Source organism: Gossypium raimondii, chromosome 11 (genome assembly GCF_025698545.1).
Source record: "Gossypium raimondii isolate GPD5lz chromosome 11, ASM2569854v1, whole genome shotgun sequence".
In the NCBI taxonomy this organism is placed as follows: Eukaryota; Viridiplantae; Streptophyta; class Magnoliopsida; order Malvales; family Malvaceae; genus Gossypium; species Gossypium raimondii.
In genome coordinates, this window is record NC_068575.1 from 1,163,052 (window position 1) to 1,181,556 (window position 18,505).

The 18,505-nt window shown below is 33.6% G+C and overlaps 1 protein-coding gene across 1 annotated transcript; it reads right to left on the reverse strand.

Annotated features, from left to right (window-relative positions):
• Positions 1-3,006: 3,006 nt before the first annotated feature.
• Positions 3,007-8,736, reverse strand: LOC128034957 (putative disease resistance protein RGA3). Its single transcript, XM_052624527.1, has 8 exons — positions 8,598-8,736; positions 7,989-8,053; positions 4,850-7,904; positions 4,679-4,752; positions 4,493-4,583; positions 4,304-4,412; positions 3,748-4,170; positions 3,007-3,661 (listed from the first exon to the last, which is right to left on the reverse strand). Exons 1-4 carry the CDS (start codon positions 8,734-8,736, stop codon positions 4,706-4,708), a joined length of 3,306 nt encoding a protein of 1,101 aa, XP_052480487.1. The 3' UTR covers positions 3,007-3,661; positions 3,748-4,170; positions 4,304-4,412; positions 4,493-4,583; positions 4,679-4,705.
• Positions 8,737-18,505: the final 9,769 nt, after the last annotated feature.

Genomic DNA, 18,505 nt, shown 5'->3' on the forward strand with positions numbered 1-18,505 from the left:
TCAAGCTTCCAAGCTCCATAGTAAGTGATTCCAAGCGCCGTTTTTAATGTTCTTTACGTTTTTGGAGTCCCGATAACTTGATTTAGCTTATTCTAGCAATAATTTAATCTATGGTTTATATTTGGAAAAGTAACCATAGGTGAAATGTGTTTATTTTGATGTTTTATGGTAGAATATGAAGCTTGAAATTATGTTAAACAACTTTTGCTAAGCGATTTTAAGTGAAAACTAGTAAAACGACATAATCGGTAAAAATACCTAATGTTCATAAGTAAGTGTTAAAGTGTGAATTCGATGTTGCCATAGAAGGGGAAAATGTTCAGCATTTCATAATACATAAGAATAAGGGATGAAGTTTAATTTACGAGCTTTGGGGTAAAATCATAATTTTGTGAAACTTTAGGGGCAAAATGTAATTTTTGCCAAAGTGTGATTTTAGGACTAGATTGAATAATGTGAGTGTTAAATAAGTTAAATGTGTTATTATAAACCAAGAAAGATGATGAATTGACTTTGAAAGCATGATGGTAATTTTGTATGTGAATAATTCATTGTTTTAATTTTATTTAATATATTGTTGAGATATGATTGAATATAGAATAAATATTTGATGTAGATTACAAAATGTGAATAAATTGGAAAAGTTGGTAAAATGTTGTGAAGTAAGATTCCCGATTGAACACTCGAATTTGACCGGAATTCTTTGAATGTAAGGGGTTGCTAAGTGCAGATTCCCCGAATCATTGATCAAAAAGGGGTTACTATGTGCTGATTCCCCGTATCATTGATTATAAGGTGGTTGCTAAGTGCTGATTCCACCGTATCCTTGATTGTGAAAGGGGTTGCTATGTGCTGATTCCCCGTATCATTGATTATAAGGTGGTTTCTAAGTGTTGATTCCATTGGGATCCTTTGAACATGAGGAGGTTGCCAAGTGCTGATTCCACTGGGATCCTTTGAACATGAGGTGGTTGCTAAGTGCTGATTCCACCGTGTAACGGTTAATATTCTAAAATGTTCATCGGATAAATTGGATAAATGAAAATATATGTGAAATAATAAGGTTACGTGATGAATATTGGGTTCAATATTTAATCGACCCTTGAACATGAACTGTTGATAGAATCTGATTCCACATATACATATATATATATATATATATATATATATATATATATATATATGGTAGAACACCTATCTCTACTGTTTCATTCAACTAAAATTTAACTGCAGCTCTTAAAAGAGAAATTTAAAGAAAACCAAATAAAATACAAATAATATTTAAAACATGGTCTTTATATGATCCAAAAGTCTCATTATCATTATTTTCTAAGTAATATAGAATATGGGGTTTATATGAATTTATAATCTCTTGCCTTTTGTTTCTAAATGACGTGGGATTCATTTTCCTATTAACAAAATACATAAGATTAAACTTAGTACCTAGAAACTAAAGACAAAAGCTGCGTCCCTATAAACACAAACAAACATTTTTTCAACAAACTTGTGTTAATATTCAACATATTGAATATGTCTTTATACCTAAATAACACTAAAATAGTTGTAATTTAGAAAACAAATGACTCTAAAATAGTAGCAAAATTAACAATAAAATAAGAGTTATATACTATCTAAATAATAATAATAAAATAATAATAATAATAATATAATAACAAAATAGCAGTAAAACAGCAGTAAATAGCAGCAGTAATTTTATATATTGCAGATGTTATAATACTTTTATAAAATCAAAGCTTTCATTCTAAAGAATTTTTGTTTCTCTAATAATATTATACAAGTTGATAAAACTCATTCAAATATTATCTAAAAATGCAGAGTTGTAAGATTAAATTAAAGGTAATCATGGGTCAGGTTTAATCGGGCTTAACATGATATTAATTCATTTTATACTTACTTAAGTTCAGCCTGACTCGAAATTGTCCAAGTCTGTCCATTTTGATAAATAGCTAACCCAAGCCTATTTTAAACTCGTCCATATTATTATTTTTAATTTAATATTTAATAATTTTACATATATATTTTTATTAAAATTTTATATCTAATCATCTTAATATTTTTACAAATATATTTATATTAAAATGTTTTAATGTTTACTTTATAGTAGTGTTATAAATTTAATTTTTATTTGTTATAAGTTACATAGTATATAAAAATAATAGAATATAAAATATTACAAACTAAAAAAATACATTGGGTCGGGCTTAAGCCTTGAATGTTTAAGCCCAAGCTCGACCCATATTTTAAACAAGCTTAATTTTTTTTCAAGTCCAGTTTTCGGGTCTAATATTTTACCCAAACCCTTCCAAATTTTTTTACAGGCATTCAAGCTTGACGGGTAGCCCAATCCATAAACAGGTCTATATTAAACTAAATTTATTATATTCTTTCTTTCTTTTTTCCCTATTATTTTTGGTTAACAATATACTTATTAAAACTTTATTACTCCAATAGGGATGATTATATATTAAAGTTTGAATGTGATCTTACGAGGTATGACATGTATCTATTAATTGAAAATTAAACCCAAAATATATGCTAACATGTATCTTACAAAGCAATTTTATCCATAACCAAGAAATATAGTTCACAACTTCGTTTTCACCAGAACGCAATCTAGAATCTATCAATCCAAAATAAAAGTAAAATTGACTTTTATTGATAATCCTATATAGTCAATTTTTTTCCTCTTCTCAATAAAAATATCAATGGGGTTAGTGGACTTTACCTTTATTCAATTGAAAATAGCTCACAAGGCAAAAATCAAATATATATAGATATCTCTTCTCCCCTTGCAAGCTTGAGTTGTTGAGCTAAGCTAACTTTATTCATATAATATTAATTTTACCCAAAATTTTCTTCTTCAATGAAAGTAAAATTCCTAAAATACAAAATTTAATTGAAGATAAAAGAAGACATTGGATCTAGGTATAGTTGTTTTGTAACAAGCTAAAAGGGGTTGCAACTGTTGCAGGGCAGGCATCCATATTTTCAGCCATGTTAATTAGGTACTGAAGCGCTTTCATTAAATGATAGTCTTACATAATGTACACGAAATTGCCTGATAATTAGTTGTGTTTCCATGTGTTGGAACATTATTTGAAACTCCGAAAAATAAAAATGTTTGTTTTTCTGACACACAAAAGTAAAACTAAAGAAGAATAAAAAAATATAATCAAGATGTTTACGCAGTTCGGAACTCGTCCTACATCTGCGGGGTCTTGCCCAAAAATAAATTCACTATCAACTTCACAGTACAAATAAATGATTTACGCCCAACCCTCCAAACTTGGTGCATCCTCACGTTTGCACAATTAAGTAAACACTCTTCCAACTTACTTTAGCTATGCAAAGGAAAAGTAACACTCAGAAGGTGGCACTCAATAATAGTTCCTCACCAAGTGTTCCTTTAAATCCATACATCACCCACGAAACAAATCATCTATATATATAAGCTCCAGGATCAACCAAGCTTTACATAAGCATTTCTTCTGGAATCTCAATGCGATGAGACATTGCAATTCTCGAAAGAAAGAAAGGAAGAACGTAGGTAATGGCAGGGTGTTTCTTTGAGAGCTAAGGATATCAATGTCTTTAAGGTGGATTCTAGCCCATTAATTTTCTCTATATAGCAACAATGAACCTGCAAATTATAAATGCCAATACATATTATGTTAAAATTTATGTCATTTAGACTGAGCAGTGTCCTAATGTAGAAGAAACACTTACTGTTACTAAATAGAACTTTATATTATGTGCATGAATGGTGGCTAACCACAAAGGCATTCTCTATGATTTTCCAGTGCAAGTTTTACGAAAGGGCAAACATTGGGCATCATCATCATCATCATCATCATCTGTAATGGTAACAAATTCACATCCCCGTTAGTGTTAATATGTAAGTTTAATATATTGTTGTTCATCTATAAATAATGGAAACATTTTATCAACCTCAACCTCACCACCGAATATTCTGAAGCAAGATTCTTTCCTGATTCAACCTTCAAAATTCAAACAGCTAAAAGGGGTGCCCTGCATCAAAGTTCCCCTCTTCCCCCTCCATTTTCATCAACCCTTAACCTCTATCCCCTATTCAATTTACTTACTTGACAATGACATTTCGTGTTTAAGCTCTCTCCAACACGACTCAATCTGTCAATAGCATAGGTACCATATAAGCTAGTAATCTGTTAGCATATATATTACTACTCTTGAAATACTCCATATATATACTTTATATCAAATCAATTGGAAAAATTATATGGAACCTGATGACATATCTTACCATTTTTGTTTTGTTGGAATATTTTGGCAGATAAACAAATCGTAGTTGAAAGTATGGCCTCCGCTTCTTGTAATATATGCTATGCTCTGCATAAGAAGAGAGCCAAAATCTAACAAAAAATAGGATTAAATCATCAGAGGGACTCCTCAACAAAGAAAAAAAAGAAAAAGAAAGAACAAACGTGCTTACAGATGACGATTTCATGGGAGTACAATGCCATGGACAGATCAGCTGATGAAGAATGCATGTCCTGTTTTTTGGCTCTTCCATTGAACTCATGCTGAAAAAGAAGAAGCTTAGTTAGGGGGTTATATTAGATCATTTGAAATTGTGAGAATGTTATGATTTCAAAATGTAAAGCAATTAAGTAATTACCTCCTCTTTTTTCTGCATCTAATTTCTTCAAGTTGTCAAATGCCTTTCAGAATAAATACCCAGGCCGTTGGTTACTGCACAAATTAGCAAAAATATTATGAAAAATGATAATTAAAGAATTAGTACTAGTAGGAGCAGTATTTCAATAAGGAAATTAATGAAAAGTCCAACCTTCAGGGATGTGAGCAATCTTATACCAATCGGCACCAATGTGCTTCTCACACCTTTGCTCCAACCGAGGAACTCCATCTATATTTAACTGTTGCAAATTAGTTAGGCGAACCATCTCGTCCGGAAGCGATGTTAAATTGGGCAAATCAATGAGATAAAGCTGTTGCAGATTTGTTAGATGTTGAAGCCACTCATCTAGCATGCTCGTGTCCAGTTCCTCGATATTCTGTACGTGGAAAGAGCTCAATTTGGAGAGAGGAAGAGAAGGGGTTGAAGTTGATGGTGATATACTGGTGGTGTTCATCTTAAGGGTCTGCTTTAATGGCCTTGAACTGGTATTGACCAATATTAGTTCATCAAGTGATGGATACAACGGCATTGAAGTCAAAGGGCAATCTTCAATATGTAAATGGGAAAGACAAGGAAATGCAATGGTTGATGTTCCTATAACTGTTGTGTCATCCTCGTTATCATCATCTATCGGCCTTCTCCTCCACCAAACCTTCATATTTGGACAATTTTGGATGTGAAGACGCTTGAGCAATGGGAAAAATGATTCCAGGTCCCCTTGTCTTCCATTGGGGTTGTTATTGTCCATGTACTCGAGCTCAACCAAATCCAAAACGAATAGGTGTTGAAGACAAGGCAATTGAGCAAAGGAAGGGAGATGTTTGAATTTACTAGGACCCCATATGGAAATATTTACAAGATTTGTGAGCAAAGAAATCCAACTTGGAAACTTGGCATCTCCTCTCCACCCTATCACAAGCAACGACTCCAGATTTGGATGGGGTTGTAGGTCTTCAAGTGACTTGTCGTCATCATCACTATCACCACTCCATACTAAAACCAACGATCGCAAATGTTGCTTCTCTTTCAAATTAGCAGCCCTAAATATCTCTTTTGCATTTTTCACAAATCCCAAATTTTTAATTCTTAGTTGTCCCCTTAGGTTGTTAAGCCCACTCAATTCACTTAGATCTGCACCACCATGAGAACCATCTTTATCCACTACAAATCCACTTAATGTCTGAAGGGAAGTCAACACCCCTATTCCACGTGGCATATGAGTTAAACTATGACATTGTTCACACGTAATATGGGTAAGATTCACCAAATTTTCAATCTTCTTTGGCAATTCTTTAAGTTGACTACACCAATCAAGTTTTAGCGCCTGTAAATTTTGTATCTTGCAAATACCCTTAGGCAAGATCTTAAGCTTAGGATTGTTAGAAAGATCAAGATATCTCAAATGTTTCAATTTATGAATGGACCGTGGAACTTTATTAATATCTAAATTATCTAATTTTAATACACGCAAGTGTATACAATTTGAAATGATTGAATCCCAAGTTTCATCACTCATATGTTGGCTTTCCTCTCTCTTGTTTGGAAAATGTAACAAGGTTCGCAACCTCTTTCCTTTAATCAAAGGAATTAATGAAGGATTAACAGATATGTGACGACATTTGCCACCAACCTCCCCTGCACTAAAATTTGAATCTACAACAATGCTATTTGTCTTTGCTACAAATATAGCTAGATCGTGCATTAAATCATGCATTTTACATGTTAGTCCTTCCCCCGAATATCTTTCCCCTACTTCTTGAAAGAAGCTTCTTTCAACTAAATCTTTAAAATACCCAAATCCAATCTCATAAAGAGATTGACTCGGATTTGATTGCTTTACAAAACCTTGTGCAATCCAAAATTGAACAAGTGTTTGTACATCAATCGCATGGCCTCTTGGATACAATCCACAATAAGCAAAGCAAAGCTTTAAATGGGATGGGAGATGACTGTAACTTAGCCCAAGTGAATCTAAAATTTCATTTTCTCTTAGGGATATTCTACTAAGTTGTCTGTCTAGGAAAGACTGCCACTCAATTAGAGTTCCCTTAAAAGATAACATACCACCTATTGTATTTATGGCTAAAGGAACTCCAGCACAGTTTTCCGATATTTGCTTCCCCATTTCCACAAAGACTGAATTTGTTGAGTCTGCATATCCTTCCTTAAATGCTATCTTTTTGAACAAAGACCAAGCATCATCGTCAGACAAACCTTTCAAAACATAGGGTGGACAATTACTAGTAATTTTTGCTACCTTCATAGAGCGAGTAGTTAGTATTATCTTACTTCCTCTAGCCCCACCCATCAGTAAATTCTTTAAGCTTAACCATTGTTGCACATCCTCATTCCAAACGTCATCCAAAACAAGCAAATATTTTCTCCCATCAATTTCATCTCGAAGTTGTTTTTGCAATTGGTCCATACCGAGATTTTGATCTAGTGCTTTGTAAGTCACACACTCAATAATGGTTTTTACAATTGCTTTCACGTCAAAAACATCTGAAACACACACCCACATCATCAACTCAAAACATTGTTTAACCATTTCATCGTTATAAACAAGTCCTGCCAATGTAGTTTTCCCTAACCCTCCAAATCCCACAATTGGAATGATATAAAGATTCTCTTCACTTTGAAACCCTAACACGAGTTCTAGAAGAGCTGCTTTATCATTATCCCTCCCTATTATTTCATCTTCACGCACAAAAGAGTGCATTTGCTGCCTCTTTTTGGTCATGAAAGAAGTTTCCACAGGACAATCACGGTTTACCAAGCCGAACATCTTGGCCTTGCTTCCAATCGAAGCTAATCTGGCCTTAATAGCCTTAATTTTCCGCCCCATTTTGAGGCTGTAAGCAAACTGGTTTGAGCTTGAGAAGAAAAGGCGTACCTCTTTTGTCAGCTTGTTCCCACTCATCAGATCTTTCCGCAAAGCTTCAGTAGAGAAATCATCGAGCAAGTCATCAGCATCATAAAGTGCATCGGTCACCTGTTCAACCCAAACTTTGACGAGATCGCTGGTCACCGATTTCTCTACTGCGTCAAGAAGCACATCTTTGATTGTATAGACAGTGAGTTCGAGGTCGAAGATGTCATGTTCGAGATTCCACCAGAGTCCAATTTGAGAGAGAGCACGAGAGCGCAACTTAATGAGCTCTGTGGCGAGATTGGAAGCAATTGCATCGGCCATTGATGGTTCAAGCTGAAATCAAGGGAAAATAGCGTTTGATTACTGCAAGAGGAGAACTGAAATTATTGGAACAAGATGAAACACAGATTTGAATACTGTTGGTGCAACAATAGAATCAAGCAGACTCAGCAAGTATCTTGTCGAGCAAGCCTCGAAACTTGCTGAGCAAACAAACAATTTCGAGTTAAAGAAAGAAGAAAATAAGCTAGGGAAATTTGAGAGAATAATGATGAACAAAACTGATTTGATTCATACATAAAAACAATGGCTTGAAGCCAGTACATAACTCAAGCATAAGGCTTGTCAAAATCAACAAGTAATTACCTACCTCCACTAATTACATAGAAACTTGAAATCTTAGCTTGTAAACTTATACAAAAGTGTGTTTACTGACTCATACATAAGCTAATTACATCAATCGAAGCTAACTTAGTTAGAAATGAACTAACACTCATTTCATCAACTAAATATAACAAAATGAACAAAATGAGCTTGCATCAATGACCCTTGCATCTGCTCGACTTTGCTTGGTCTTCATGGCTCAGATGAAATCGAGTGTTGGCTTCATGTGACCAACTTCAACACTCCTCCTTGGTTAGCATGGTGCAAACACCTAATTTTCTTCTTAAATCCTCAAACCTTGTGACATTAAGGGCTTTAGTCAAAATGTGCAAGTCGTCCTCCAATTGCGTGAATTAGCTTCACTTCGAGCTTGCTCCATTTCTCGAACAACATATAGCTTAATGCTAAAATGCTTTGTTCTTCCATGGAACATGTGATTTTTGGCAATTGCAACGAGAGATTGATTGTCACAGAAGATCTCTGTTGCTTCCCTTTGATCCATATTCAAATCGGCCAGATTTTCCTAAGCCAAATGGCTTGGTTGATAGCACTTCTCTTTGCCGCATACTACTGCTTCATGAGAGATTGTGCCACCGGACTTTGCTTCTTGAACTCCAGTGAGAACATAGTGAACCAAGGTTGAAAGCATACCACGAGGTGCTTTTCATGTCATCTATCGATCCAAGCCAGTCACTATCGGTGTACCCAACTAGATTTAGATTTCCTTTCTCATTGTACCTTAAGCCATAGTCCAAAGTGCCTTTGACATATCTGAGCACTCTCTTGGCAGCCTGAAAATGCTTCTCATTGCAACAATGCAAGAACCTTGAGAGCAATCCTACAGCATACATTATGTCCGGTCTAGTGGCGATCAAGTATAGCAAACAACCAACTAGACTCAGTAGGTAGTTTCACATACCTTCTCAAAATTTCCTTGGCTCGATAGTTTTTCTCCAATGACAACAGTGTTTTAGTTGGTTTCTTTGTTTTGCATGGAGAACTTGGTCGAATCTTTGTGGCAAAGCTCTTGACTTAAAATATCCCATTCGTGCTTGAGTCACCTCCATTCCAAGAAAATAGGACATCTCCCAAGATCGGACATTTCAAACACCTCTTGCATCTTGGTCTTGAAATTAACCAAGATTGCTCGATCTCCTCCTGTCACCAAGAAGTCATCAACATATAGGGACACAATGAGTTGTGTTTCATCCCTGCTTCTTGACATACGGTGTTGGCTCACTCTTGCTTGATTGAATCCCGGATCGGTCAAGTAGCCATCGATTCTTGCATGCAGGCCCTTGGAGCTGTTTTAAGCCATATAGGGCCTTCTTCAATTTGTAGACCATATGCTCTCTCCCAGCTATTTCAAACCCTTGTGGTTGTTCAACATAGATGTCTTCATCTAAAAACCATTCGAGAAAGCTGATTTCACATCGAGTTGATGAATTTTCCATTATTTGGTCGCTAAGGCAATCAATGATCGATGGTGTCGAGCACAGCCATTGGTGCAAAGGTCTCCAGTAGTCCAAGCCATACCTCTGATGAACCCTTGACAACCAACCTTGCTTTCAGTTTGTTCAAGGTACCATCAGCATTTTGCTTGGCTTTGTACACCCATTTCACCCCAATCACCTTCCTTTTGGTGGCCTTTCAACCAATTCTGTGTGCGGTTCTTCTCAATCATCTTGATCTCCTCGGCCATTGCACGCTTCCACTCTTTGCCGAGCTTGACCTCTTCAAAGTTACTTGGTTCACTATGGCTATATGAGCCCTTTCATAAATCTCGGTCATTGATCTTGTTCCTCCGATGGTTCATCATCAATGTCCATTTCAGAACACTTTGTTCGCTCGACTTGGTTTGTTGTAAGTTCTTGAAACTTCCTCGGGTTCATGCCTTTCCGGTTCAACATGACCTTTCATCAAATACCACATCCTCCTTCGACACTTTGTTTGTTGAAGGATCCAAGATCCTATAGCCTTTCTTAACAGTCTTGTAGCCACCGAAGACCAGTCGAGCCCTTTCGGACAATTTGTCCCTTTTAACAAGTAGGTACATGTGTGTAACATATGCATCCAAAGACCTTCGGATGAGCGTTGATGGCTTGAAGCCAAACCAGCCTCGAATGGAGTCTTGATCCAAAGCCTTGGTTGGAAGTCTATTTTGAATGTATGTTGCGGTGTTAATCGCTTACGCCCATAGTGCTTTAGGCGATTCTTCGAATCATTAAGCACCGCCATATCCATTAAGCTCCTATTCTTCCTTTCACTTACACCATTACATTGAGGTGTATAAGTGTTGGTAAGTCGGTGTTTGATGCGCCTTATCACGAAGGCTTGAACCGGTGAGGTGTACTCAGTCCCATTATCAGACCTTATGGTCTTCAGCTTGCAGCCTGTTTCTGTCTCAGCAGCAGTTTTAAACTTCCAAAACACAGTGGCCACTTCTGATTTCTGTTTTAAGAAGTAAAGCCAGCAATATCTAGAGAAATCATCAACAAACGATGATGAAGTACTGTTTCCACTTAGTGACTCGATCCTCATAGGGCCACACATCAAGTATGCACCAGTTGGAGTTTTGAGGCTCTCGGGCTTGATTCATGGGAAATGGCAATCTGGCCTGTTTTCCTAGCTGACACACTTCACACACATCATCATGGTCCACTGAGTTGATGAAGTTTTCAGCCAGGTCTTCTCTGACCATTCGGGCCATCGATCTGAAGTTGGCATGTCCCAGCCTTTGATGCCACAACTTAGATTCATCGATGTGGTCATGTAGGCAATGTCGACTTCTTTGTCCGATCAACCACAAAGCTCTTATCACCATAGGATCGCCATCGGTTTGGATCCACTTGGATCACCGATTTGGCATCGCTTGTCCTTGAACACCACAGAGTAACCTTTCTCCAACAATTGAGCTATCTTTGAGTAGGTTTCATCAATTTCGAGCACCGGAGCACATTTGAGATCATTTTGGCACTGTGGGAGTGCATATCAAGACATCACCTTTGCCTTGACTTGAATAAAGTGCCCATTACCAATTTTGACTTTGGTTCTCGGTTTCGTCTAAAGACTTGAAGATTGCAAGATCGGTGTCATGTGATTGGTGCATCCACGTCTAGGAGCCAACCGGATGAGAGCCTTTCTGAGCGGTGAGCATGACACAAGAAAGACTTGCTCCTCTTGGTCACTTGTCCTCCTTAGCTACTCGAGCCTCGGCTTTCATCTGTTGAGACCGGTTCATCTTGTTTTGGTCTTGCTCTTGCAAACTCTCTCAACATGACCCTTCTTCTTACAATCTTGACACACAAGATCTGGATTGAACCAAGATTTTTCTTCGGATGACCATTCTCTGCGGTGCTTGCAAGTTTGACCTTCTCTTCTCGCATGACATCATTCTTTGGCTTGTCTCTCCAGGCCTTCTTGCCTTTGTAGGCGATTTGTCCTTGCTTGAAAGGCACCTTCTTGATGCTCTTCCAGTCTACTTGCTCTCCTCTCGCTCTTGAGCATATAGAGCATTGATCAACTCGGTCAGGAAATGGTGGATGATCCCTTGAGTCCTCGAGAGATGAGATTTTGCCTCATACCTCTCGGCGAGTTGCTATTACTTTCTCCACTATCCTAGCTTCATTAAAGCGCTCTCCAAGGAGCCCGATGCTATTAACCACGACCATAATCCCTGCTCGAATATTGCTTGATGTTTCTTCTTCTTTCATATTTAAATTCTCAAATCTCTCCTCAAATTCAAGAATCATTCTTTGCCTTGTCCTCTCTGTCCTTGAAACTCTTCTTGCAACTTATCCAGCTGTTTTGGTGATTCACGGCCATAATCCTTGTGAAAATCACATCGACATTGAGTTCGAATGCAAGACATGGCCTTGTGCCTCTTGGTCCTCTCATCGATGTCGCCTGATCCGAGCCATTGTTGGATTGCCTCTAAGTGGTTACGGTTCAACATCCGAGTTGACCACCTCCCACGGATCATAAGCTGCAGGTAAGTCTTCATTTTGACCACCCATATGTGATAGCCTTCTCCATTGAATACTTGAGGTGCGGTGGTGAAAAGCTTGATGAAGCCATGGATTTGTATAACAGTCCCTTAAGAAATAAGCTCTAGATACCAATTGTTGGTGCAACAATAGAATCAAGCGACTCAGCAAGTATCTTGTTGAGCAAGCCTCAAACTTCTTGAGCAAACAAACAATTTCGAGTTAAAGAAAGAAGAAAATAAGCTAGGAAATTTGAGAGAATAATGATGAACAAAACGATTTGATTCATACATAAAAACAATGGCTTGAAGCCAATTACATAACTCAAGCATAAGGCTTGTCAAAATCAACAAGTAATTACCTACCTCCACTAATTACATAGAAACTTGAAATCTTAGCTTGTAAACTTATACAAAAGTGTGTTTACACTCATACATAAGCTAATTACATCAATCGAAAGCTAACTTAGTTAGAAATGAACTAACACTCATTTCATCAACTAAATATAACAAAATGAACAAAATGAGCTTGCATCGCAGACCCTTGCATCTGTTCCAGCTTTGCTTGGTCTTCATGGCCTGTATGAAATCGAGTGTTGGCTTCATGCTGACCAACTTCAACAAATACATACATGTCGAGACCAAGTAATTTACAAATAATGTTGATTGATGGGAAGTGGTCCCAAACTTTTCAAAAATTAAAAATTCAATTATCCCAACTTTTTCAATTTAAAAAGTTTTAGTCCAATCATTATACTCTTCGATAGTTTTTTTAAAATTTATCAATTTAACATGTTTATTTTCTATCAATCATATGCGACATCGGTTTTAGTTTATCAAAAAATCTTAGTAGCTATTTTTGATGCTAAATGTTAGCCTCCTATTTGTTTAGGAACAATGATAAATTTAGCATTAACATTTCCTTCCACTTTATTGAGTAAAATTTAGCTTCAACCTTTTAAAAATAATCAAACTATTATTTTTAATAAAATATTATTTCAAATGCTAAATTTTTAATTATGGTGACCCCATAGCAATCCACATGTATTTTATGTTAATTTTTAGAATTTCATTAACTACTTATATATTTTTTATTTTTTAAAAATATTTTATAATTTTAAATTATTTATTGATGTGACATATAAGACAAATAATGTCATATTAGCATGAAGTACACATAGTCTACCATGCAGATTGCCACATCAACATCGTTCAAGAATTTAGGTTTTAGTCAACATATTCATTTAAAAGAAGTAATTGAATCTTTTTAAATGGCGGAGGCCATAGTTCAACAAAGGAATAAGGGTTAAACTGGCAAAAAAATATAATCATTGAGAACTGAATTAATCATTAAGCGATTTGTTTATGCATTATGATTCTACAAGGCATTTATTTCTATTTATATCAAACACTTGAAAAGTTGGTGTCATGAGTTAATCAAACACCATCAATTGAGAAATCATTAAAATATCATTTTGTATATTGAAAAAGTTGGTGTCATGAGTTAATCAAACATCATCAATTGAGAAATCATTAAAATATCATTTTGTATATTGACATGATCTTTTTATTGGCATAATAATAAATTTAGCCTTTCAATATTTATAAATTCTAACAATTTAGTCCTAATTATAAAAATTTAACATATTAACTATTAACTTTACACTCTTTTCAATTTAATATTGATTATTAATAATTCAAAGATTAAATTTTATTAAGAGAAATCAATAATGATAAAACTGTGTTAATAAACTTTAATAATTTTGATAAAACTTTTATCATAAAAATATAATTCTTGATAAAAGTAAATAAAAATAATCAAATAATTTTTATAATATTTTTAAAATTTATTTATTTATTTTCACCATTTTAAATATAAAAGATTTATTTTATATTATAAAAATATTTATAAATTAAATGAAGAATAGAATTTAGTTCATTTCGGATAATTGTGATTTTTAATTTGTATTCCATAAACTATCTAAACACCTTGATTTGGATCGATTTTCAATTATTTTATTTTATTTTTACTCAACCCTACTCACAGGAGGTAAATAATCATACAAAGGAGCACTAACATGTTTAATAGAAGCTGAACAAATTAAATTTAGGCTCTCTTTATATAAATAGTGAGATTTGCTCTAATGAAATTGAAAACATATATAGCAATAAAAAGATTAGAAACTATTCCACACCATCTTGAATTTTAGCACTAAAAGATGCCAAAAGAGAGAGAGAGAGAGAAGAAAAACAACTATTTTTTGCCATAATGATTCTTTTGGTCTCCAACTTTACAGAAAAATTTATCTCAACTTTTCATTGAATTTTTCGTTTTTTTAGTTTTTAAACTTGTAATTTTGGTTAAATCACCGCCAAATGAGTGAAAAATTAACGTCTGTTGATTTTACTGATGTGATATACATGCAGATTGTCACGTATATGACACATAAGTAATTAATTAATTTTTTAAAATTTTAAAAAATCAAAAATATATTTTAAAAATTAAAAAAATTATAAGAAAATACTTTTAATTTTTTAAAATAATTAATTGTTAATGTGACATACACGTGGTAATTAACCTATATGTCAAGTCAACAAAGTTAACAAACGCTAACTTTTTCACCCATTTTGGATGGTTTGACAAAAAAAAATGTAAGTTCAAAGACTAAAAGATAAGGAAAATCAACAAAGAGCTAAAATAATTCTTTTATAAAGTTGGAATGCCAAAAAGTTATTATACTTTTATTTTTCAAAATAATAAAATTTCCATTACTAACACTTTAAACATAAGTGCATCCGCATTTGCTTCGTGATTGTTCTTTCTATAAATTCATCATAATCATGTTAAACAAGTAATTTAGTGAGGTTAAGTATTATAACAGTGAGATTAAAGTTAATTGTAGAATATGTATTTGAATTCAAATGTAAATATATTGATAAAATGAGAATAAAAAATTACTATTAAAGCGGAATTAGATGCCCTCATCAATGGTTTTCGGCTTGCTCAAATTCTTGAAGCCGATAATGTCTTTTATGAAACAAATTGTGCTAGCATTGTCTATTGCTTTAGTTTTCACAAGGAGGACATAACGATCCTTGGTCACTGCATCAAAGAACTCACAAGATGCTTGATTCTTTTGTTTCCACCAAGGTCAAATGGGTGAAACATGGTTGTAACAAATTAGTCGATTCTCTTTGTAATTGGGCTCTTTCTAAGTGTTGTAATTTGTCTTGTGAGATATATTATCTTAGCGATATCCATAACATTATAATTTATAATGCAACTTAAAATAAAGTAGTGACCTTTGAGTCATTTTTTATTAAAAAATCACTATTAAATATATTAAGTTAAAATACATGTATATGTAAAATAAATAATTAAGAATATATTTAAAATAAAATATCTTAAATAAACAAAACAAAATCATCCAACTCACAATAAATAAATTTATGTGTATTAAAATAATTAAATAGATATGAGCAGTGGAAGCAATCTTCATGATGGTATAAGTAATAATTTTCTTCAATTCCAATAAAATACATTCCCATAGCCGAGCTAAAACAATTTTTACTCGAAATTAAATTATATATTGTTATAGTGGTATATCTTTATAATTTTTTAAGAGTTAAATTAAACTTTTATAATTTTTTAGAGGACTAAATTATAATTTTATCATTATTAATTTAAAATTTTATAAATTATAAAAGGACTAAATTAAAAATTTACCATTTTAGGAGTCTCTATTAGGCTTCGCCGGTGATAGGCAACTTGTCAAGAATGACCATCCAAGCTATAACAAAATGTTTTGGGATATGCCAAATCAACCTCTTACATTTTACTTTGATATATTGTATAGACAAACAATTATATTAATCTAATGTAAAAATATATATGTATGTATTTTTTTACATGTATACTGATTGAATCGTAATTGAAATTTCATGCATATATATATGACCCACAATACAAGTTTCATGTGGAAATTATACCACATCAAAATTCATGTATCAAATTACTCATTGAACTAAAATTCATGTATAAATTTAAATTTTTCCTAATAATAAACAAATCAAAAGCTTTGATCCTTTCTTAATAAATATATGTATATTTAAAAAAACAAAATGCTACTACTATTAATAACAAATATGTCTTGACTTGCAAGGAACAGTAGTTAAAACTCTTGTTAATACTGTTTGACATAGATTCAAACAATATTACCTCCATCCCCACTCTTAATATTATATAAAAAATTAATAGCAAATACAATTAACACACCCATTAATATAAAAACATTAATAATAAGAGTATACTAAAGTAGTAATGGATGGTAACCATTGTTGTAATATATAACTGTAGACACCAAGTTACCTTAAAAGACAAAATTAAAGCTAAGTAAGTGGGTGAGAAAAGTGTACATGATAATTATTCGTAAGTTAATTAAATTTGATTCGAAAAATTTAAATTTAATTCAATAATCATTAAATTATGTTTAAATTATTGATTTAATCGGATTTAAATTTAATAATATTTAATTTTAATGGCGAATGAATTTTATTGAATTTTTATTTTATATATTCAACCGAAGTTAAACTCAAAAATAAAAATATTAAATTTAAGTTAGAGCCAAGTATTCAGACTCACTAATTACACAAAGTGGGAAGAAGTTTTAGAAAGAATTGAATGCATGGGCCTCAATCAAAACACCTTGGATTCCATGGGATTTGTCTCCTTTTTCTCTTTTCTTTCGTAGCTTTTTCATTAATTTCAATTATTTGTACGGCTCCACATTGTGCAGAGCACCCCAAGTGTCATCATCCCAACTTTGTCTCCATTCAGAAATTTGTGTCAATCAGTAAACATGGAGGGACCACTTCCCACCAATCAACATTACTTTTTATTTAATTATACTACTTGCTGGGTGGATGGATCCACATCTGTGTTTCATCTTGTTGGAATCATTCTCATTTTAGTCCTCTTTCACTAATCAAACACTTTTTGCCTCGATTTCAGTTTGAACCAACAATGGCCGAAGCAATTGCTTTCGACATTGCGGCAGAGCTCATTATTAAGTTGAGCTCTCGTGCTCTCTCTCAAGTTGGGCTGTGGTGGAATCTAAAACATGACATCCACGACCTCAAACGCACTGTCTGCCAAATCAAAGCTGTGCTTCTTGACGCAGAAGAGAAATCGGTGACCGACAATCTCGTCAAAGTTTGGCTTGAAGAACTGAAATCAAGGGAAAATAGTGTTTGATTACTGCAAGAGGAGAACTGAAATTATTGGAACAAGATGAAACACAGATTTGAATACATACACGTAGAGACCAAGTAATTTACAAATAATGTTGATTGGTGGGAAATGGTGATCCCAAACTTTTCAAAAATTAAAAATTCAATTATCCCAACTTTTTCAATTTAAAAGTTTAAGTCCAATCATTATCCTCTTTGATAGTTTCTTTCAAAATTTATTAATTTAACATATTTATTTTCTATCAATTATATACGACATCAGTTTTTATTTATCAAATAAAATCTTAGTCACTATTTTTTATGCTATATGTTAGCCTCCTATTTGTTTAGGAACAATGATAAATTTTGCATTAACATTTCCTTCCATTTTATTGAGTAAAGTTTTGCTTCAACTTTTAAAAGAGTTAAACTATTATTTTTTAATGAAAAATAGCTTAAAATGCTAAATTTTTATTTATGGTGACCCTAGCAATCCACATGTGTTTCATGTTAATTTTTTAGAATTTCATGAACTATTTGTTGACACTATTTTTTTTATAAAACGGGGTCAATTTAAATTTAAAAAAAAACAAAAAATGGGAAGTCGCCATCAATCTTTTTTGATAAGGTGTGATCGAATCACCTTAAAATTTAATTTTATTAAAACAACGATTATGGTCCACGAAATTCAGAAAAACGAGTTCGGTAGTCGGTTATGTACGAGGAAGGATTAGCACCCTCGTAACGCCCAAAAATTGGTACCTAGTTGATTAGTTGATGTCTTGATGTCAAATATTGAAAACTTTTAAAGAGATTTAAAGTACGATCCTTAAAAATTTGAACGACGTGGATTGAGATTTAAGAGGATATTTGGCTATTTAGTCGAATGAGAAATCGAAACTCAGCACGTTAGGGCACGTTTTCTTGAATTTCCAAACGCAAAACATTGCCTCGTTTTGAAATTTCGAAAGGATATTCGACTATTTGGTCAAACGAGTAATCGAAACCCAACAAGTTAGGGCACGTTTTTTCGATTTTCCAAACACAAAATATTACC